This window comes from Antechinus flavipes, chromosome 3, assembly GCF_016432865.1.
Source record: "Antechinus flavipes isolate AdamAnt ecotype Samford, QLD, Australia chromosome 3, AdamAnt_v2, whole genome shotgun sequence".
NCBI classification, from domain to species: domain Eukaryota; kingdom Metazoa; phylum Chordata; class Mammalia; order Dasyuromorphia; family Dasyuridae; genus Antechinus; species Antechinus flavipes.
This window is the reverse complement of record NC_067400.1, coordinates 607,048,334-607,071,741: the sequence shown is the minus strand read 5'-3', so window position 1 is coordinate 607,071,741 and position 23,408 is coordinate 607,048,334. Positions and strand designations below refer to the sequence as shown.

The 23,408-nt window shown below is 37.9% G+C and overlaps 2 protein-coding genes across 2 annotated transcripts in view; one reads left to right on the top strand and one right to left on the bottom strand.

Annotated features, from left to right (window-relative positions):
• LOC127555970 (tumor necrosis factor receptor superfamily member 14-like) overlaps nucleotides 1–23,408 on the bottom strand; it is a 659,215-nt gene that overhangs the window by 435,779 nt on the left and 200,028 nt on the right. Inside the window, exon 5 of the mRNA XM_051988754.1 lies at nucleotides 10,524–10,561. Coding sequence (XP_051844714.1) covers nucleotides 10,524–10,561 — 38 coding nt within the window. The remainder of the gene's footprint in view (nucleotides 1–10,523; nucleotides 10,562–23,408) is intronic.
• LOC127555975 (tumor necrosis factor receptor superfamily member 14-like) lies at nucleotides 806–11,334 on the top strand. Its single transcript, XM_051988765.1, has 3 exons — nucleotides 806–953; nucleotides 6,057–6,147; nucleotides 9,804–11,334. The coding sequence occupies exons 1-3, from the start codon at nucleotides 881–883 to the stop codon at nucleotides 9,988–9,990; spliced, it is 351 nt and encodes a 116-aa protein (XP_051844725.1). The 5' UTR covers nucleotides 806–880; the 3' UTR covers nucleotides 9,991–11,334.

The following is a 23,408-nucleotide window of genomic DNA, read 5'->3' as shown; positions in this document are numbered from 1 at the left end:
TTTCTTCAGCCTGTGTCACCCTGTAGCTAACCACAGTAGTTCCTTCCTTCTTCAGTTCTGTGATGGACTTACAAGGACCCAGAAGGCTTGTGGATTTCACCTTTTGTGGTATTTCCTAACTATGCTCCTTTCTCTCCTCTGGCACAGCAAATCCTCCTCACCTCACACCTAGAACGTTGCAATAAATGCTGTGAGGGTGTCTGCCTGTCTCCAGTCCCTCCCCATTCCACTCTATCCTCCATTCAACTACCAAAATGATTTTCCTAAAGCACAGGTCCAAATATGTTACCATCTAACTCAATAACCTTCAATGTCTCCCTCTCATCTCTAGGAGCAAAACTGAAATTTTTAAAGTCCTTCATAACCTAGCCCCTTACTGCCTTTACAATCCTATTGCACTTTATACCCTGCCCTATTTCGCACACATTCTGCAATCCAGGGACAATGGACTCTAGTCTTCCCAGCTAGAAATTTTCCCTCATGGCTTTAGGCTCACCTCCATCTTCTGTCTTTCTTATCTTCCTTAAAATCCTAACTAAAAACCCACCTTTGCAAGAGGTCAGTCTTCTTTCTTCTTAAGTCTAGGGCCTTTCCTCTCTTGATCATCTCCAATTTATCCTATGTGGATCTTGTTTCTACATACTGCTTTGCATGCATTGGACTGTGATCTTCTTGAACGCAGAGATTATCTTTTACCTTTCTTTTTTAATGTGTGCTTGGAACATAGTAGGTCCTGAATAAATGGTAATTGAGTGACTGACCTAATGTTTCCTTCTTCCTTTTGTTCTTTCATTCAGAGCTTGGTTTGGTGACCAGAAGGGAATGTTCATCTACCTCCAACACGGTGTGTGGCTGTTCTCCAGGTTATTTTTGCACTGATATGAAAGATGATGACTGTAAGCAGTGTGTGCCTCATCAAGTTTGCAGCCCTGGACAATATGTGAAGTCTAAAGGTGAGCCTGCTTTGCCATCCACCAGGGACCCAGGACTAGGGTTGTGGCAGCTGGAGAAATTCCATGCTTTCTCTCAGTTCTGACTGCCTTCCTGGAACCAGGAGTACAATGGGATGATGCTTGAATCTGTTGTGAGAGGATTAGGAATCAAAACTAAGCTTTGAACCTACTGTTCATGTGATGTGATCCTTGACCTCTCTGGTCCTCAATTTTCTTATCTATAGGAAAAGGGGATAATACAGGGGATAGAAGACCTCTGAGGTCTGTGAGATTTAACCAGATAGTCAAAGAAAGCACATTCATTCATTGACCATGTCCAAAGAGCATATATGTCTCCTTCAGCACCTTGTGCTCATCACTTCTTTGTTAGGAGATGAGTAGCATGTTTCAGTATGAGTTCCTTGGAATTATAGTTGGTTAGTTCATTGATTTGAGTTCTTAGTAAGTTATTCCCCTGGTTCTGCTTACTTCTCTCTGTAGCGGTTCATACAAGTTTTCCCATGTTTCACAGAAATCATCCACTTTATCATTTCTTATGTTGCAATAGTATTCCTTTATACACGTATCACAATTTGTTCAACCATTCCCTGACTGGTGGGCATAGCTTCGGTTTCCAATACTTTACAGAAAAAAAAAATGTAGGCTACAAATATTTGTATATATATTGGCCCTTTTACTCTTTCTCTGAACTCTTTGGGAATATAGGATCAGAAGTATATCAGTGAATCAAAAGGGTTGCATAGCTTAGTAACTTTGGGAATGTAGTTCCAAATTATTTTTTTGAATATCCAGACAAGTCACAGCTCCACCAAGAGTATATCAATATATCTGGTTTTTTCACAGTCCCTACATCATTTCCTATTTTCCTTTTTTGTCTTCCATGTCAATCTGATGAGTAAAGGATGAAACCTCAGAGTTACCTTAATTTTAATTTCTCTAATTATTAAAGATTTAGAGCATTTTAAAAACATGACTATTAATAATTTAGATTTCTTCCTTTGAAAACTGCTATCACTTGGAAAATGACTCATTCTTATACATTTGAATGTGTAGTATATATAATGCAGATAATATATATACATTATATATGTACATATATAGTCATATATACATATATATATAAAATGTATGATGTAGATCTATATATAAAATGAAAATGAGACTTTTATCAGAAAATTTACTGCAAAAATTTTCCATGCTCCCTTCCCTAGTTACCTGCTTCCCCTCTAATTTTATTTTTTTAATCAAAATTTTATTGAAAGACCATTTCCATGCAATATCTTTCACAGTCCTTTATAAAAATACATTTGATGTGCCATTCTCCAATTGATTAAATGGTCAAAGGATATGGACAGACAATTTTCAGATAAAGAAATTTAAACCATTTCTAATCACATGAAAAAAACTTAAATCATTATTGATCAGAGAAATTAAAATCAAAACAACTCTGAGATACCACTACATACCTCTCAGATTGGCTAAGATGACAGGAAAAGATAATGAAGAATGTTGGAAGGGATGTGGGAAAACTGGAACACTAATACATTGTTGGTGGAATTGTGAACTGATTCAACCATTCTGGAGAGCAATTTAGAACTATGCTCAAAAAGTTATCAAACTGTGCATACCCTTTAACCCAGCAGTGTTTCTACTGAGCCTATATCCCAAAGACATTTTAGAGGAGGGAAAGAGACCCACATATGCAAAAATGTCTGTACCAGCCCTTTTCATAGTAGCAAGAAAGTAGAAACTGAGTGAATATCCATCAATTGGAGAATGGCTGGGTAAGTTACAGTGTATGAATGCTATGGAATATTATTATTCTATAAGAAATGATCAGCAGGATGATTTTAGAGCCCTGGGGAGACTTACATAAACTGATACTAAGTGAAGTGAGCAGAACCAGGAGATTATTGTACATGGTAACAGCAAGATTATACAATAATCAATTCTGACTGATGTGGCTCTTTCCAACAATAAGATGATTGAGGCCAGCTCCAATGATTTTGTGATCAAGAGAGCCATCTACACCCAGAGAAAGGACTGTGGGAACTGAGTGGGGACCACAACATAACATTCTCACAATTTTTTATTGTTTTTTGCTTCATTTTGTTTTCTTACTAATTTTCTTTCCTTTTTGATCTGATTTTTCTTGTGTAGCAAGAGAATTGTATAAATGTTTCCACATATTACATTTAACATATATTTTAATATGTATGACATATTGGATTGCTTGCCATCTAGGGGAGAGGGTGGGAAGAAAGAGGAGAAAATTAGAAACACGAGGCTATGCAAGGGTCAGTGTTGTCAAATTATCATGCATATGTTTTGAAAATAAAAGGCTTTAATAAAAATAAATTTAAAAAGGAAAAAATGTTATGGTTTACATATTATTGCCTTCAAGTAGAAAAGGTCAAACATACATTTATAGATATATTTGTGCACTTGAGCATATCATAATTTCTCACTTCAGCACTTAAAAAACAAATTACAACGTAGTTTTTAAAACTTAACATTTCCATACCCAATATGAATTAGTACTTAAAGACTTGGTTGGATGCCTCAGATTCACCAAAAACTCAAGCCAGAATAAGAGGAAGCAGGAAGGTTAAGTATTCTGCAAATCAATTTAGAATCTACTGCTAGGAATGCTTTTGACAACTTTTTATTCACAGTACTTCAGATGCAAACTATCCTGTTCTGTAGTTTGTTCATAAAATCCACACTTTCTCTCTCTCTCTCTCTCTCTCTCTCTCTCTCTCTCTCTCTCTCTCTCTCTCTCTCTTTCTCATACACACACACACACACACACACACACACACACACACACAAACACACACACACACACAGAGCATGTAGCAACCAAGTTACTGTTTACTGCAATTGAAGTAAATACAGACATGATTTATGAAGACTTAAAACCCACTACCTGTAATCTACTATATGTAGTTCAGTCTCCAACCTGCCTGAAAAACATATTACATATAATTAAATTTCAATAATAACTAAAATTCAAAGGTAAGTTGCCTTTTCATCTTCTCCTCTAATTTTAGCTGCATTGGTTGTGTTTGTGCAAAATCTTTTAAATTTTATACAATAAACACTAACCAATTTATCTTCTTTGATTATCCCTCTTTGTTGTTTGGCTATAAACTCTTTGCCTATCAATAGATCTGATTGGTAATTTCCTCATTGCTCCATTTATTGGTTTATGATATGCCACTGGGTTCCTGAAGGTGATTCTCAAAGAATTCAATTTCCAGCAAATAATACTTAGTTGGAGGCTTCTAAATTAAGACCAAGGTTCTGGCTTTCTAGAGGTCAGCCTATGTAAGTGCAGAGGAACTCAGTCTTTTAGAAGCTTCAAAGGATGGATGTTTCAGATACAAGTCTAAAAGGCCATCTGCTTAAATTGAAGGGAATGACAATCTGCATTAGTACAGAGAGGAAGCAAGCTGCCCAAACTGAAGATCTTTCAAATATTGATGGAGAAACCTGTGTGGCCAAGTAAGTCACTTACTTGACCTTTTGGATCTCAGTTTTCTCTCCAGTCAAATGAGATAGTTGGACCCAATAATCACTAAGGTCCCTTCTTCCTCTAAAGTCAGGGTCCTGTAAGTAGGCAAAGTAATTTGTATGCCTAGAGATAGTTAAATAACAATAAGTAAACAAGCATTGACTATGTGCCAGATTTATACATGTTATCTGGGATGTAGGTGCTATCATTACCCCCCTTATATCTTAGGAAAAAGAGGTAAACAGAGATTGTGACTTGCCCACAATTGAGCTGAAATCTTCTTGACTACAAGCCCAGTTCTCTATCCACTGAGAGATTCAATACTCTAATTCATCCTCAATCTCCAGTTTCTGTGAAGAAGTGGGTGGTTATGGGTATGGAGCAGTATAAATAACGTTATACTTTTTTAATTTGCTGCTTAATTTATTTTTTTAATTTTTTAATTTTTTTTTTTTAAAGATTATATAGTATAAGAGATGACTCACTGTCTAAGATAAGGTCATCAGAGGCATGATGGAATCAGTCTGAACTCTTCTCCAAAGAGCTGGCTGTTAAATTTTTAGTGTGAGCATTAGCACTTCAAAAATAATAAAACAGGATAAATCAGAGCTTAATTTATTATTAGTTGCTTAGTTTTGAGAAAGTGATGGTGAAATTTCTAGTAATGTTGGTTAAACATAAAAGACATTAAAATGTGCCATTTTCATTTTTTTTATTCTTTATTTTTGCTCTAAAGAGTTGGTTGTTAAACCAAAGAAATGTTGAGCAATATAGATGATACAAAAACAACATATATATATGTATATATATATATATATATATATATATATATATATATATATATATATATATATATTTAAATAATAAATTTTTTCCACAGGTCTGGGGAGGGGGGAGTGTTATGGGCCAAAATTTGAAACAAGGTGCTAAGTCAGTGGAATTGATAGAGACAATAGTTATCTAATTTAGCATGGTGCTTAACAGTTCTCTAGTTCAGTACATATACTTAGTACTGACTATAGTTCCATAAGATTCACACCTTTAAGAGAGAATATACAAGCTAAGCGTCTCAACCGGGATTTAGTTGGGGAGATTCAGAAGTCCGAGAAGGCAGTCGGGGAGAACTAGGGAAGACCAGAGAAGTGGTGGCCCTCCTGCTTCCCCCACAGAAACCAAGACACATTCAGGAGGACCTCAAGAAGCTGGCAGAGGTAGAGAACACAAAGGACTGATGGCAGGAAGGACAGAGATAGGCCTCTAAGAAAGCTAATCGACCCCAGGAAAGGAGACAAGACTTGGAAAGAGACAATAAAGGATTTGGACTTTAATACCTGGATGCATTTAGGGCGATTACTGAACTGAAACAAAGGCTGCTCCCAGAAGCCCCCCAAGCCTGCTCCCAGAGAACATTACACTTTAGAGAAAAATATAACAGGGAATGTTTCATAGAGTTATTCTCAATAGTCTTTGTTCTGACATAGAGCTTGCAGTGAAAGGACTGACTAATCCAGGGACACTGTTCTAACAAACATGATTTGTTCGTATCTCTATGCTCACCATCACATATCCCATGTCTCATCTTTCAGGAACAGAGAGAAACAACACCATCTGTGAAAAGTGCCAGGCAGGGACATTTTCCACGAATGGGACCCTGGACCGATGTTTGACATGGACCAAGTAGGTACAGCATGTCCTCTAGGACTTGATGGTCTTCTTCATTTATAATAATTTGAACAAAAATTGTCAACTTAATGAACTCCAAATAAAGTAAAAGTTTCCATACACAGAATAGAACAGAAAATAAAAATTAAAAATGTCCATGGGAGTCTGCAGATAAGTAACAACTGCCTCTCTAGGAAATAAATATACACTGGACACACTTTAAGTTTATTCTGCATCATCAGCATTTTCTTAAGTCTAGTCACTCAACAAAATAACAAATTAAGCCCTAATTTGTAGTATTTGCCCATTTCTGGGGCATGTGTCCTCACCCTGAATATTTAATGATTGCCGTAGGGTTCATGGTGTTTCCAGCACTTCTCCAAAGTTATGGGACACTGTGAACCTCTCTTCTATACAGCTTGTGTGTATTTTATAGGCTTAAAAGAAATTCAACATGTAGTTTTCAATGCTGTCCTATTTGTCTGTACATTTTTCTTGTTTTCCTTCTCTTGGATAGCCTCCATTGTTAAGACTTTTTCCCTTAAACTGAACTATAATCTGCTTCTCTTACATTCTCTCCATCCCACCAGGTTCTACCCTTTGGGGCCAAGATGAGTGAGTTTGCTTCTCTCCTACCTGACACAACCTTTTGGCCTCTCTGGGACATCCTTCAGCAGCTCCTTCCATGCATGGTTTGGAGCCCTGGCTGCCCCAGTACCAGGGAAAGGTCTTTGGAGTCTAGAGAATGTGGGTTCCAATAGCATGGATGCTCCCCACCTGTGGTGGGCCAGTAAGATGTTATTTTAAAAGTGCTGGCCCATGGAGACGCTACATAAATACTAGCTATTCTTATCAGTTGATTGAACTTTCTATGGCTGTTTTTCCTCATCTATAAGTGAGGGGAAGTGAGAAACTCCCCTGATTCATTTCCAGCTCAGAATCTATGAGCCTATAGAGCCTCGTATGGAAGCTCTTCAACTATCCAAGGAGCTTGAAACTCTTCATTTGTAGGCTGACCAGTAACTGTACTGGTGATTTCTCATGACCATGTATATGTCCATGGGACAGTATCACAGGATTTCGTTTATCCTAAAGCCGCAATGTAGTCTAAAGCTGAACTGCCATGGCTGGTTTTCCCAATTGCATTGCCAACTCACAAAGAATGCTCAGAGAGCTCCTGCTCTAAGACCTTTTCAGATGGATTGTTACCTAGTCCCATTTGGTCCTTCCTAGAATAGTGGTATGGGAGAGTGGAAAGGGCACTGACTCTGGAGCCCAAAGAGCTGGGTTCAGATCCTGCCTCTGATATTTGTTTCCTTTGTGACCAGGGATAAATCCCTTTGATTCTTTGGACATCAGTTTCCTCATCTTTATAATTAGAGGATTGAAGTAGGTGGCTTCTGGTCCTTTTCAATAATAATAATGATGATGATAATGATGAATGGGTAAAATGGTGGCACAATGGATAGAATGTCATGTATGAAGTCCTCAGTTTAAATCTGGCTTCTGACACTTGCTGGCTGTGTGATCCTGGCAAATTGCTTCATCCTGCTTTCCTCAGTTTCCTCATCTATAAAACTAGTTGGAGAAGGAAATGGCAAACCACTCCAGCTTTTCTGCCAAGAAAATCCTAAACAGGGCCTCAAATAGTTGGACAGGATGGAAATGATTAAACAACAATAATTATCATTTGTTAATAATTAAATAAAATATAATTATTACTGAAAGCAATACTGGGGAGAAAGGTAACAGATTAGAATAATTCTTCTACTTTCAATGTTATGAGTTTAAGGGATATGATTGGTTCAAACTACTGAATACTTTGTCATTTTTCAAGGAGAAGGAATACATTAATAGTAATAATATTATAGTAGTTTTAGAGGCCCCAAGTGGAGAGAGATAGATTAAAAGAAGTGGGGACAAGGGGAAAGAGACAAATATACAGAGACAGAGACAGAGAGAAACAGAGACAGAGATTAAGAAACCTCTCCATATGGCTAAAGTACACCTATAGTGTGGGCTGCTGTGTGATTCAAAGGAAGGAAGATTAGACATCTCCAGTCTTTTTCCCACCTGCCCTTTTCCAAAGAAGATTTTAATATCTGTCAGAACAGAAGCAGAAAGTTAGAGCCCAAGACCATTTTGTTCTTCTAAGAGAAATATGGCTCCAAACTAGAATTATAACTACCTATTTTAAAAAATATATTTTTAGTCTGAAAGATGTGATCAGGTTCAATCTAATTTATGATTACTTTGTCTTTTTATTTTAGATGAGGAAGGGAAACCCTAGGTTTTCTATTCAAAACTTCCACCTATTACCACTCTATCCCTTTTGTCACAATAAACATACATTATAAAAAGCAAAGAAACTCACTTATCTAAAGTGGGCAAAAAAAATCAGAAAAGAAATACATTGGAGGATATATACCAGATAATACAAATGAAAGAGGTTTCCCACCAGCAGTGAGATAACTCAACCAAGAAAAAGTTCTAGATCTCCTGAAAGAAAAAGTGTAGCAAGCTGGGGAGGAGGATATCATGGAGCCTTCTGGTCCCTTTCCAGAGTCTTTTCCTTCTAGAATTTTAAGTGGGATTGGCTCCTTCCATCCTCCCTCTGGAAGCCAGAAGCCAGAAGCAATATGATGCTTGAAGAATCCCTTTAAAAACCTTAAAGGTTGAAGAGTCTTGATAAGGCTGGAGTTTCCCCCCAACTCTGCCTAGCTAATATCTGCAGGGAATGATATGGTCCATATCGACCAATAAGGAGAGTGTTTTATACCAATGGTCATTGGGACAGGAGCTATAATAACAATAAGAGCTAGCCATTATATAGCACTTTCTAATTATTGTTTCATTTGATGTCCCACTAAGAAGTGAATGCTATTATCCTCATTCTACAGATGAGAAAACTGAAGCAATCAGGGGTTAAGTGCTCAAGGTTCCACATTTGGATATGTCTGAAGTAATATTTGAACTCCCATTTGAGCTTCTAGATTCAACTTTCTGTCCATTGGTTTCCCCAGATCTAGAAATCACAGGTTCTATGATCTTGAATCGATTTTTCAGCCCAACTGTAAAGCATTGATTCTACCATCCTAGTAATTTTTGTCTTTATGTTAGCTTAGGTAGTGGAACATACAAGGCTTGCTGTGGGATCAGGAATCCCAAAATTTTGTTTCTTAAACATTAAAAACTTTTGTCTCAGAAACATGTCACACTGTCTCAGTGCCCTAGCCAACAAGTTCTCAATTCTGGACAATTCCTGCATCAGAGGAAAATATTTCTACAGCAGGGAATCCCCTACATTGATAAAATTACAGTTCTGCCCCCAAAAACAAACCAAAAAAAGCAACATGATCTCATGGCTTTAATTTGTCTAAATATTTTTGGATCCTGACTCTGGACACACTGTCTTTCTAGACATTCCATGTGGGTATCCTCCCTCTGGGGTTTTTTGTATATATACAATTGGGGGAGGGAGGGCTCGTGTCTATCTTCATCTACTTCTCTCCCTCTGTTTGGGGGCACTCTGCCTCTCTCTCTGGAAGCTTCTTAGGCTGCTGAGTCCCATAGCTGCCTGTGAGTGGGGGAGAAGCTGGATCATTCAGTCATGGTGGGCTGATGGGAATGAATTCATGTTCAGTGACACATGTCCTCATCTGTCTTCATAGTTGTACTGCCCAGGGTCTGTATGAAGAAAGGCCAGGCACCACCATCACTGATGCATGGTGCTCACAGGACAGTCACCATCAAAACATATACATCATCATCATCATCATCATCATCATCATCATCATCATCATCATCATCTTCCTCATACACATCTACATTTGGTGCAGAAACTATTGTTTAAAATGAGGTAAGCAGTAATATAAAGAGGGTAGAGCAGTGGGGACTTTGCCCCAGGGCAATGAATTTAGAGGCTCTGACCAGAATAGGAACTCTTTACCATTGTAGCAACCACAGATCTCAATACCTAAATCAAACATTCATTCAGTGTTATCTAGGGAAATTGTAGAGAATTGTAGATAGTCCAGATTTATCCAGATTTTGACTCCCAGCAACAGAATCCAGGAATATTCTAAACTGCAGCTGTTACAGCTGACCATCTTATGCTCACTATCTATGTAAATGGCATACCATTGAAAGGGCAGGTAGACACAGGTACAGATCACACAGTCATTAGAGGTGCCAATTGGCCCAGTCACTGGTCAAAGATTATGGGACACCTATATATCTGGCATAGGAGAATCAATAGCAGTTGAAGTTAGTCTATCCCTTTAAAATGGATATTTGAAGGTGAAAACCACCAAGTCCCAGAGAACATGCTATACCTACTTGGTCCATACCAAACATCAGTCCAGGGTCCCATTCATGGAAAATGTCCCTACCTGGCACTTTTCACAGATGGTGTTGTTTCTCTCTGTGCCTGAAAAAGAAGAAGGCATGGGATATGTGATGCTCAGCATAGTAATAAGAACAAAATGTTAGAACAGCCTCCCTGGATTGGTTAATCCTTTCCCTGGAAGCTCTTTGTCAGAACAAAGAGTATTGAGAACAATTCCATGAAACACTCCCCCCCAACCTGTGGAAAAAATTATTATTTTTTAAAAATATATTTTGTTTTTGTATCACCTACATTACCCACCATTTCTTTGGTTTAACAACCAACTCTTTAGAGAAAAAAAAAAAGAAAGAAAAGAAAAGAAAAAAAGAAAATGGCACATTATATTTAACCAACATTCTAAAAATTTCCCCATCACTTTCTCAAAACTAAGCAACTAACAAAATAATAAATTAAGCTCTGATTTATCCTGTTACATTATTTCTGAAGTGCTAAATGCTCACATTAAAAATTTAACAATCAGCTCTTAGGTGAAGAGTTCTGACTGATTCCATCGTGCCTCTGACAACTTATCTTACCCAATGAGTCATCTTTTGTAATATAAAATCTTTAAAAAGAAAAAAAAAAGTTCCGCAAACAAAGCAGCAAATCAAAAAATTGTAACATTATTTGTTGTGTTCCATACCCATAACCTCCCACTTCTTCACAGAAGCTAGAGATAAAAATGAAGTAGAGTATTGAATCTCTCAGTGGATAGAGAACTGGTCTTGGAGTCGAGAAAATTTTAATTCAATTCTGGGCAAATCACTTAACCTCTGCTTACCTGTTTCTGCTACTATAAAAGGGGAATAATGATAGCATCTACATTCCAGATAACTTGTGTAAATCTGAAACATAATCGATGCTTGTTTACTTATTATTATTTAACTATCTGTAAACATAGAAATAACTTTTCCTACTTCCAGGACCCTGACTTCAGAGGAAGAAGGGACCTTATAGATTATGGAGTCCAACTATCTCATTTGACAGGAGAGAAAACTGAGACCCAAAAGGTCAAGTAAGTGACTTACTTGGCCACACAGGTTTCTCCTTCAGTATTTGGAAGATCTTCAATTTGGGCAGCTTGCTTCCTCTCTGCACAAATGCAGATTGTCATCGCCTTCAATTTAAGCAGATGGCCTTTTAGAGTTGTATCTGAAACATCCATCCTTTGAAGCCTCTAAAGGACTGAGCTCCTCTGTACTTAACTAGGCTGACCTAGAAAGCCAGAGCCTTGGTCCTATTTTAGAAGCCTCCAACTAAGTATTATTTGCTGGAAATTAAACTCTTTGTGGATCACCTTTAGGAACCCAGGAGTGTATCATAAACCAATATAAGTGGAGCAGTGAGAAAATTGCCAATCAGATCTATGATAGGTGAAGACTTTATGGCCAAATAACAAAGAGGAATAATCAAAGAAGATAAAACAGTTAATGTTCATTGTATAAAATTTAAAAGGTTTTGCACAAACAGAAAGGAAAACTTGCCTATGGATTTTAGTTCTTACAAAAATTTAATTTTATGTAGCATGTTTTTCAGGCAGCTTGGAGACTGTCCTACATAGATTAGATTACAGGTAGTGGGTTTTAAGTTTACATAAATGATGTCTGCATTTCCTTGAACTGCAGTAAACAGTAACTTGGTTGCTACATTTTGTGTGTGTGTGTGTGTGTGTGTGTGTGTGTGTGTGTGAGAGAGAGAGAGAGAGAGAGAGAGAGAGAGAGAGAGAGAGAGAGAGAGAGAGAGAGAGAAAGTGTGGATTTTATGAACACTTACAGAGTAGGATATTTTGCATCTGAAGTACTGTGAATAAAAAGTTGTCAAAACCATCCCTAGCAGGAGACACTGAATGGAGTTGCAGAATACTTAACCTTCCTGCTTCCTCTTATTAGGGTTTGAGTTTTTGGTGAAATCTGAGGCATCAACCAAGTCTTTAACTACTAATCCATATTGCATATGGAAATGTCAACAGACTATGTTGTAATTTGTTTTTTAAATGCTGAAGTAAGAAATTATGATAAGCTCAAGTGCAATAATATATCTATATAGGTATATTGTACCATTTCTACTTAAAGACAGTATAAAGCATAACATTTTTTCTTTTTAAATTTATTTTTATTAAACCTCTTTATTTTCAAAACATATGCACAATAATTCAACAACACTGACCCTTGCATAGCCTTGTGTTTCAAATTTTCTCCTCCTTCCCCCCTGCCCTAGATGGCAAGAAACCCAATATATGTCATACATATTAAAATATGTTAAATTCAATATATGTAAACATATTCATAAAATTCTCTTGCTGCACAAGAAAAATCAGATGAAAAAGGAAAGAATATGAGTAAAGAAAGAAAATGAATAAGAAAACAAAATGCAAGCGAACAACAACAAAAATTGTGAGAATGTTATGTTGGGATCCCCATTCAATTCCCACAGTCCTCTCTCTGGGTGTAGATGGCTCTCTTCATCACAAGATCATTGGAACTGGCCTCAATCATCTTATTGTGGAAAAGAGCCACATCACTCAGAATTGATCGTCATATAATCTTACTGTTGTTGTGTACAGTAGTCTCTTGGTTCTGCTCCCAGAGAATGGAATAAACCCAAGACTGTGTTTAATTCAAATAATAGAATGTCTAGAAAGAAAATGTTTACTGCTCTTTTAAAGGCAGGAGTAAAAAGAGAAGAGATAGATGGGATTACTACCTCTGATATGTATCAGCTACATAAAAAGAAGGTGGGGAATAAAGGACAAATATCTGCTTTAAATGTAACTCCCACTGCACCACTCACCTCCCTTTATCCTTCTCTAGATCACCTAAAAGGGGAATAGGATAAAGGTAAAGCCTTATGTGTCCATGCCTTACATACTGGTCATAGACCCCATGTGCCTTTAGTAATATTTTGGAAAAATGGATCTACTACTAAAACCCATGCTTTGGTGGATATGGGGGCAGAGGCCATGTTGATTTATGAGAATCCTACTAAATTTAGAAATGGAATTCCAATAACTATTTCAGGGTTGGGTGGACATGAATTTAGGACTAGACAAGTGTCTTTGAATATGAAGACTGGAACATTCCCTAAAAAAGAATACAGAGTAGTAATTGTACCCATTCCCGAGTATATAATAGGAATTGATATATTAAAAGGGATGACCTTATATTTACCTGATGGACAATATCAATTTGCTATAAGGACTTTGCCAATAGCTGTAGTGATTGGAAAATCATTAATGCCTCCAGTCTCTGTCCCTGTTCCCTCAAGAACTGTTAGTCAAAAGCAATATAGGATACCAGGAGGGACAAAAGAAATTACTCAAACTATAAAGGAATATGTGCAGGCTGGAGTGTTAATTCCTACAACTACTGCCTGGAATAATCCAGTTTGGCCTGTAAGAAAATCTGACAGATCCTGGAGGATGACAGTAGATTATAGACAATTGAATAAAGTCATTCCTTCCTTATATGCAACTGTCCCAGATATGAGTACTCTAATAGAAGCTGTGCAGTCATATTCTGGTTCTTGGTATGCAGTAATAGACTTAGCTAATGCATTTTTTTACTATTCCTATAGAACCTAAGCAGTGGGACCAATTTGCATTTACCTGGCAGGGCAGACAGTATCCCTTTACTAGACTTCCCCAAGGTTATTTACATATTCCCACTATTTGTCATCAGATAGTGGCTGAACACTTGGATGAACTTATTTGGTCTGATGTGAAAGTAACCCATTATATTGATGATATTGTGATACAAGCCACTACTGCTCAGAGTGCTGAACAATGATTGGAGCAGCTTATAGAACATATGAAATGGAAATTAATCCTGATAAAATACAAGGACCTGCCCAGAGTGTAAAGGTTTTAAGGATAATTTGGAATAAAGGCCACAGAGAAATATTACCGAAGGCCAGAGAGAAAATACTGGACTTTTCTCCTCTCCGAGATAAGAAAGAAGCACAAAAATTTATAGGCTTATTTGGATTCTGGAGGAATCATATTCCCCATTTAGGCCAGATCTTGCAACCTTTGTATAAGGTCACCAGAAAGAAATATGAATTTGAGTGGGGAGGCAAGGAGATACAGGCCTTTGAGGAAGCTAAAGCTGCTATCCAGATTGCCCTAGATTTATGGATTGTAAAGGAGGGGCCTGTAGAATTACAAATATCTGTTTTAAATGGATATGCAGACTGGAATTTGTGGCAAACACAGCAGGGAAAGAATATTCTCCTAGGATTTTGGTCCCAAAAATTGCCCCCTGCAGGACAAAATTATACTCCTTTTGAACAAGAATTATTAGCAGCATATTGGGCATTGGTGGAAACTGAGCATTTAACTTAAATCATGAAGTAATTTTAAGGCCAGCTATACCCATAATGAACTGGAATTTGGGGACATTTGCTTCCCATCAAATTGGACATGCTCTTGTTGGTGGAGTTGTGAACGAATCCAACCATTCTGAAGAGCAATCTGGAATTATGCCCAAAAAGTTATCAAACTGTCCATACCCTTTGATCCAGCAGTGTTTCTATTGGGCTTATACCCCAAAGAGATACTAAAAAAAGGAAAGGGACCCGTATGTGCCAAAATGTTGGTAGCAGCCCTGTTTGTAGTGGCTAGAAACTGGAAAATGAATGGATGCCCATCAATTGGAGAATGGCTGGGTAAATTGTGGTATATGAATGTTATGGAATATTATTGTTCTGTAAGAAATGACCAACAGGATGAATACAGAGAGGCTTGGAGAGACCTACATGGACTGATGCTAAGTGAGATGAGCAGAACCAGGAGATCATTATTTACTTCGACAACAATATTGTATGAGGATGTATTCTGATGGAAGTGGATTTCTATGACAAAGAGACCTAACTGAGTTTCAATGGATAAATGATGGACAGAAACAGTTACACCCAAAGAAGGAACACTGGGAAACAAATGTGAACTATTTGCATTTTTGATTTTCGTCCCGAGTTATTTTTACCTTCTGAATCCAATTCTCCCTGTGCAACAGGAGAACTGTTTGGTTCTGCAAATATGTATTATATCTAAGATATACTGCAACATATTTAACATATATAGGACTGCTTGCCATCTTGGGGGGGGGTGGAGAGAGGGAGGGGAAAAAATGAAACATAAGCGAGTGCAAGGGATAATGTTGTAAAAAATTACCCTGGCATGGATTCTGTCAATACAAAGTTATTATTAAATAAAATAAAATTTAAAAAAAAAACACAAAAAACAAATTGGACATGCTCAAGAATCTTCTATAATTAAATGGAAGTGGTATTTACAAAATAGAGTAAAAACTGGGAGGCAGGGAGTGTCTGTTCTGCATGAGAAGATTTTAGAACTTCCAAACCAGCAGGAATGTGTGTAAACACCCAGAATATATGAGCAGTCCCCAGTATCTGGGAATCAAGGTTATGATTCCTTAATCAAAGAACAAAAAGACCATGCCTGATTTATTGATAGTTCAGCCAAGTACATAGGCTCCAAAAGATATTGGAAAGCAATAGCATATAATCCAGTAAAAAATACTGTTCTGGAGGCTACAGGAGAAGGCCAAAGTAGCCAGTGGGCCATACTGATGGCTATTTATCAAGCAATACAGAGTAAAAAAGGAAACCAGTGTCATTTGTTTACTGACTCGTGGGCAGTGGCCAGTGGACTAGTGGTCTGGATGCCCATGGGGAAAGAACATGATTGGAAAATAAGAGATAAGGAGGTCTGGGGCAAGAAATTGTGGTTACAAATATGGGATTGATGTCAGAACACTAACATGTCTGTGTTTCATGTAGATGCTCATGTAAAGATGGATTCTGTGAAATGTGACTATAACGCACGTAAGTTTCACTGATGTGAATTATGTAAACATACTGTGATTTCTCCCCTGTAATCCTTAAAAATTACAAGATTTATTTGATTTAGTAATTTGTTGTTATATATTTTGAATTCTCTCTGTCCTAAAGGAGAATTCTGGGCACATGACAATGTTCTCTCTTGTTTTGTATTCTTGCTTTATTTTTCTTTTTTCTCATTCTGTTTTTTAGGGAAATAAAAAAAAAAGAAATAATGATCAGGATTGCCCCCCAGAAAAACCTGGAAAGACTTACATGAACTTTGTGTGGAAAGGTACTAGACCTCTTCCCAAAATTAACTAATCAGAGATATCTTCAGGTACAAAGAGAAAGCATTTATTTAGTCCTTGCAGTGAGAGGCCCAGATGTGATGACCACACTAGCACCCAGGACACTCCAGAATCAGCTGGAGTCAGGATAAGCAAAAGTCCTTAGTCTTTATTCTTGGTCTTTAGGTGCAGAAGTGAAGGGGATGGAAGAGAATCTCTGCAATGGCCTTCTTTTTCGCCCACTGCTAAAGTGACCCTGGCTAGTCTTACTCCACCCCCAGTCCCTCTTACAATCCTCTGTATACACCAATCATTGAGCCATCACAGGATAGTGGGAAGGGCTATTTTCCAAGCATATGCCCATAGAGTATTATCCAATCAGTGATTAGCCTCAAGTGCTTGCAGCTGTCCTGACCTCAGTGCATAGATTCAAGAGTTTCAGCCCTCTACACCCAGACACACACCTGGGAGCCATTCCAGCTCCCACCATGTGTTTGTGGAACCTTACCAGCTTCTGGATTTTTGAAGTTTAAAAAGCAAAAGACCTGAGTTTTTTCATTGGATAGACTAAAAGGACCTAATTATCCTTGACCAATGCCATCTTCTTCCTGTGGGGCACATTGATGCTGTTCTAGTGGCAGTGCAGAGAGTTGTGTAAATCCCTTTTTTGTTCAGAGGTGCAGGTCTAATGTGAGAGAATTCAAACACCCGAAATATTAGTGGCAAAAAAGCAAGTTTTATTGGCACTGAGAAGTCAGCTTTGCTAGGAAGGCAGACTTCTGAGTGACAAAAGGTCTTAGTAGAGAAATCCTGGCAGAGAAATTAAAAGGGTTATCACTGAGAAGAGAATGTCTTCAGAGCAGAAAAGAGTCCTGGTAAGCATCTATGCCAAAGGGAGAGGTCCCTTGACAAAAGCATAATTCCTACTCTGGACTTCTGCAAAAAATATGGAGTTTAGAATTATCCTTTCTAGAAGGACTTGGCTGTAACCAAGTCTTCCTTCTGGAGAGTGGAATGAGAGGTTGGAGGGGGAAGCTGCTCACTCTTGGCTGGCCATATAGGAAACAAGGAAGAGTCAAAGGAAAGAAGGGTTTCTCAGAAGTGCTCATGCTTCAGCCTATCTTCTACATTGCTCTTCTAGGCAAGAAGTAGGTCAAGAAGTCTGAGGCTCAGGTTCCCAGTTGAAAAGAAAGCCAATGCCCCCAGGCCTAGATACTTGGAATTTCAAGCCACTCAATGTCAGACCCAGATCTGCCACTTGAATGAAAATCACTTTGAAGGCTTCCTGAATGGGGATCCAGCTTCCCAAAAGATCATTGGGGAAAAGGGAGGTAGTGATTTGCCTTAGAAAGGCCCAGTCCAGAAAATATTCCTTCTCCTATACTCTCTAGAGTTTGGGAAACCCTGAATCAAAGGGGACACAATTTCAGAGGAATTATTTTACAGATTAAAGGGGACACAGTTTCTTCCCCTGTCAACATCACTTCCTGTAACTTCCTGAGGGTCTGACTTGAATCTGGGAATAGAGATCATGTGACTTAGTCTCAAACTGAAAAATCTTCACCCAATCAGTTCCATTCAAACTGGTACAAAATGAAAACATTGTACACAGTAAAAAGGATAATGTAACATGATTAGGCATGATTTAGCTATTTTTACCACCATAATGATCCCAGACAACTAAGAAGGACTTATAATAAAAAAAGATTATTTCTCCCCAGAGAAAGAACTAATGCAATCTGAATTCACACTAAAGCACTTTTTTTTTTAAACTTTCTCTTTTTGGTTTGGTTTTTGGTCTGTTTTCCTTTACATCATGACTCATGTGGAAATGTTTTACATAACTACACACACACACACACACACACACACACACACACACATTTTTATGCCTAAATCAAAGTGGTGGTCTTCTTATTGCATCTCCATCATTCCTCTAAACTCATGATCCCTTTAAGCTCTGAGATTCTATGATTCTGGAATTTGAATGGACTCGTGAAAAAAGGAAGAGAGTTGGAAGAGTAAGAGAATGATTGGTCCCAGAGAAAGAAATTCTCTCACCTAAATCGCAAAGGTAACAGTACTCCCCATCCGCTTCATAAAGTCCTAAAAACACTCCAGTGCATGAGCCATGAACGAGATGAGTACCTTGGGCAAGGAAAAGGATGGTATTGAGGGCAAGGAAGAGAGAATAATTCATGATGTCAGGAAAAGTGGGCTGTAATCTTGATTTGGTCATTCACTGGCTAGATGACTGGAGACAACTTGAAAACCCTCAGGATTTCTTCCTGTTTCAGACCTGGGATCCTAGGGTTTAATCTCTAAGCTCTCTCTCTCTAACTAACTTGTAACTCCCAACAGCAGGAATGTTATAAAAAAAGGCTAGAAGGGGAGGGAAGAAAGAAAAGCCCTCCTCCCATGGTTTCCAGTGACTCCACCCTATTCACGGACCAGATTCCTGAACTCAATCTCATGCACCCTACCTTTCTGTAAAACTTCTCAGGCCAGCAAAGGGACACACTCCTTACCGAGCATGCTGGGGAAGCCAACATCGGAATTTCCTTAAAGATTCTTTGTCGGAATTTTCAGAGGATGAGATTGAAACTATTACCACTCATATGAAAGAGTGTTCCAAATCATTATTGATCAGAGAAATGCAAATTAAGACAACTCTGAGATACCACTACACACCTGTCAGATTGGCTAAGATGACAGGAAAAAATAATGATGAATGTTGGAGGGGATGCGGGAAAACTGGGACACTAATGCATTGTTGGTGGAGTTGTGAACGAATCCAACCATTCTGGAGAGCAATCTGGAATTATGCCCAAAAAATTATCAAAATGTGCATATCCTTTGATCCAGCAGTGTTTCTATTGGGCTTATATCCCAAAGAAATATTAAAGAAGGGAAAGGGACCTGTATGTGCCAAAATGTTTGTAGCAGCCCTGTTTGTAGTGGCTAGAAACTGGAAAATGAATGGATGCCCATCAATTGGAGAATGGCTGGGTAAATTGTGGTATATGAATGTTATGGAATATTATTGTTCTGTAAGAAATGACCAGCAGGATGAATACAGAGAGGCTTGGAGAGACCTACATGAACTGATGCTAAGTGAAATGAGCAGAACCAGGAGATCATTATACACTTCGACAACGATATTGTATGAGGACATATTTTGATGGAAGTGGATTTCTTTGACAAAGAGACCTGAGTTTCAATTGATAAATGACGGACAAAAGCAGCTACACCCAAAGAAAGAACACTGGGAAACGAATGTGAACTATCTGCATTTTTGTTTTTCTTCCCGGATTATTTATACCTTCTGAATCCAATTCTCCCTACGCATCAAGAGAACTGTTCGGTTCTGCAAACATATATTGTATCTAGGATATACTGCAACATATCCAACATATAAAGGACTGCTTGCCATCTAGGGGAGGGGGTGGAGGGAGGGAGGGGAAAAAAAAATCGGAACAGAAATGAGTGTCAATATAATGTAATTATTAAATAAAAAATTAAAAAAAAAAAAGATTCTTTGTCGGGAGTGTATTGGAGGATTTCTGGGGGTTGCGCCATGAGAAGAGGCTCCCTCAGTTTCTCTCTGCAGCTTTTTAGGGCAACTAATGTTTGTTGTTTATTGTCTTCCCTAATGACAGCACATTGAAAAGGGTCGGTGTCTGAAATCTGCCACCGCAGGAACCCTTATTCTCAAGTCTGGCTTTTGAGCAGAGGCTCTTAACCTTTGAAAGGTTTTAAAGTGCAAAAATTAAACTTTGTCGGGTTACAAAGGAAACCATGGATACTGAAACTGTTTCAAAAGTCTTTTTTTAAAGGCATCATGTTCATAGACCTAGCTAAAGCAGCCCTGCTCTACTGGGATAGTGATTGAAAATACCTATTTTAAGGCAGACTCTTCCAAACCTCTTTGGGTTCTAACCTTAGAAAAGTCATTTCATTATCCAGTCATTGCCACATGGAAGTAGAGGCCAGTGGCCTGCAGGGGGAGCCATGGCCAATAAAATGGCTCCACTTTCTTAAGGCTGCTTATGCATTTTATTATTAGTGGACTATTTTTGAAAAAAAGTTTTCAAAACACACTTTTATCCCAAACATCGCATTAATTATTAATAAAGTGTCACATTAATACATGTATATATAACAAAAAACCTCTTCAGGCACTTTATATCACATGGTACAGTCTCCCCCAGATCACAGATAGTCAGAACTTTCTCCTCCTGACTTCTACAAGACAAGTTTGGAATTTGGGGTATTTTTATTCCTGGATACCTGAGTTTCCAGTTCTGTGCTCCCCCCCCACCTTTGTATGAATCCCTGAGCACCTTTTCATATAACTACAAATAGTTTTAATTTCTTCATCTGAAAATTATTCATATCCTTTGACCATTTATCATTTGGAGAATCTGCCCCATAATTTGAACATGTGGGTAGAGATGTACATTATATCCAGGAGGTAGATTGCTGAAGTAGCTCTTAGCTCAGCTCATGTTCTTGCACGCCACCCTTTCCTGGCATCCCAAGATCAGTGTGAATGAGACTGGGCTGATGAGCCAACCTTTCCAGATACCCTCAATGTTAGAGTTAAGTCTCTCTACTCCAGTGAGCTTATGTATAATTTTCTAATTAGAAGGGGTATCCCCCATTAGGATGTAAGCTCCGTGAGGTCAGGAATTACTTTTTCATTTACTTTTTATATTTAGTCTCTAGCATAGTATTAAGTAGACACTTAATAAATGCTTATTAGATTTAATTAGAGCTAATAAATAAATGAGTAGGGTAATGAGTGAATTTTAAAATGTCACAGAGAAAAAAGTGAAAGAAGGAGGGAAAAGGAATGATGAGGATCACCATGAGGGATAGTCCCCTTCTTTAAGGATCCTGTCATCTCTAATTATTAGCAGGGTCTTAGTTCTGAAAATATCATAGCTGAGAGAATGGGAAAGAATGCCTCTCAAAAAACACAGTTATCACTACGACTTGGTGTCCATCCTCAAGGAACCTTCATTCCACAGGAGAAAAACAACCTGATTCTAGATTAAGTTCATGGAATATAATACAAGGTCATTTCAAGAGGAAGAGAAGACTAATGACTGGGAGGATCAAAGGGAGAGCTTTGCATGCCCTTGTGTCACAGCAGGGAGTCAGAGAATGGAATACCATGAACAGGGAACAGAAAGTTGGCCGGTTGGCTGAAATGGAGGAACATTGGTAGGCAGTAATGACTTTCAAGTGCTAGGCTAATGAATCTTCAATATGATTTTATTTTATTTTGGTTGAGGCAATTGGAGTTAAGTGACTTACTGGGGAACACACAGCTAAGAAGTGTTAGTGTCTAAGATCAAATTTGAAATCAGATCCTCCTGATGCTGGGACTCTATCCACTGTGCCATCTAGCTGCCCCTCCATGTTATTTTAGAAGCAATAGGAATCACCAATACTTTTTTTTTTTGAGTAGGGGTGTCAAGCAATCAGAGCAGGTTTTTAGGAATATCAGTCTGTCACCTGGATAGGTAAGGGAACTGAGGCAGAGAGGATCAAATGATTTGCCGAGGTTCACCCTTTTTGTTCATTTTGTGAGCTTTAATAACTAGCACAGTCCTGTTCACATAGTATAGCACTTCATAATGTTTGAATTGATGGAACAACTGAATCAATCCAAAAACAAAGCAAACAAACAAACAGTAAGATATGCTTGGTAAGAAATCTGAAGGAGTTGCTGGCCAGGAGACCACCAAGAAAGACCAATTGGAAAACCTCAGCCTGAGAGTCAGGAGACCACGATTCAGAAGGAGGTGTGTGTGTGTGTGTGTGTGTGTGTGTGTGTGTGTGTGTGTGTGTTTTGGAATCTGCCAAGGGAAAGTCAGGAACTATATGAGCAAAACTACAAAACACTTTCTATGCAAATAAAATATTGGAAAAATATTAAGTACTCTTGGATAGGTTGAGCAAATATAATAAAGATGACAATACTATCTAAACTAATCTATTTATTTAGTGCTATACCAATCAGATTCCCAAAAACTATTTTTATGACCTAGAAAAAATAACAACAAAATTCATCTGGAAGAATAAAAGGTCAAGACTTTCAAGGGAACTAATGAAAAAAAAATCAAATGAAGGTGGCCTAGCTGTACCAGATCTAAAACTATATTATAAAGCAGCAGTCATGAAAGTCATTTGGTATTGGCTAAGAAATAGACTAGTTGAGCAGAGGAATAGATTAGGTTCACAGGACAAAATAGTCAAGAATTTTAATAATCCAGTGTTTGACAAACCCAAAGATCCCAGTTGTTAGGATAAGAATTCACTGTTTCACAAAAACTGCTGAGAAAATTGGAAATTAGTATGGCAGAAATTAGGCATTGACCCACACTTAACACCGTACACCAAGATAAGGTCAAAATGGGTTCATGATCTAGGCATAAAGAATTAGATTATAAATAAATTAGAAGAACATAGGATAGTTTACCTCTCAGACCTGTGGAAGAGGAAGGAATTTATGACCAAAGAATAACTAGAGATCATTAATGATCACAAAATTTAAAAAAATTTGATTATATCAAATTGAAAAGGTTTTGTACAAACAAAACTAATGCAGGCAAGATTAGAAGAGAAGCAATAAATTGGAAAACATTTTTACAATCAAAGGTTCTGATAAAGGCCTCATTTCCAAAATCCATAAAGAACTGACTCTAATTTATAAGAAATCAAGTCATTCTCCAAATGATAAATGGCCAAAGGAT

Coding starts and splice junctions, on each gene's coding strand:
- LOC127555975 (XM_051988765.1), top strand. CDS start 881: ATGAAAGATGATGACTGTAAGCAGTGTGTGCCTCATCAAGTTTGCAGC. Junction 954..6,056: donor ACAATATGTGAAGTCTAAAG/GTGAGCCTGCTT, acceptor CTCATCTTTCAG/GAACAGAGAGAAACAACACC. Junction 6,148..9,803: donor CGATGTTTGACATGGACCAA/GTAGGTACAGCA, acceptor CTGTCTTCATAG/TTGTACTGCCCAGGGTCTGT.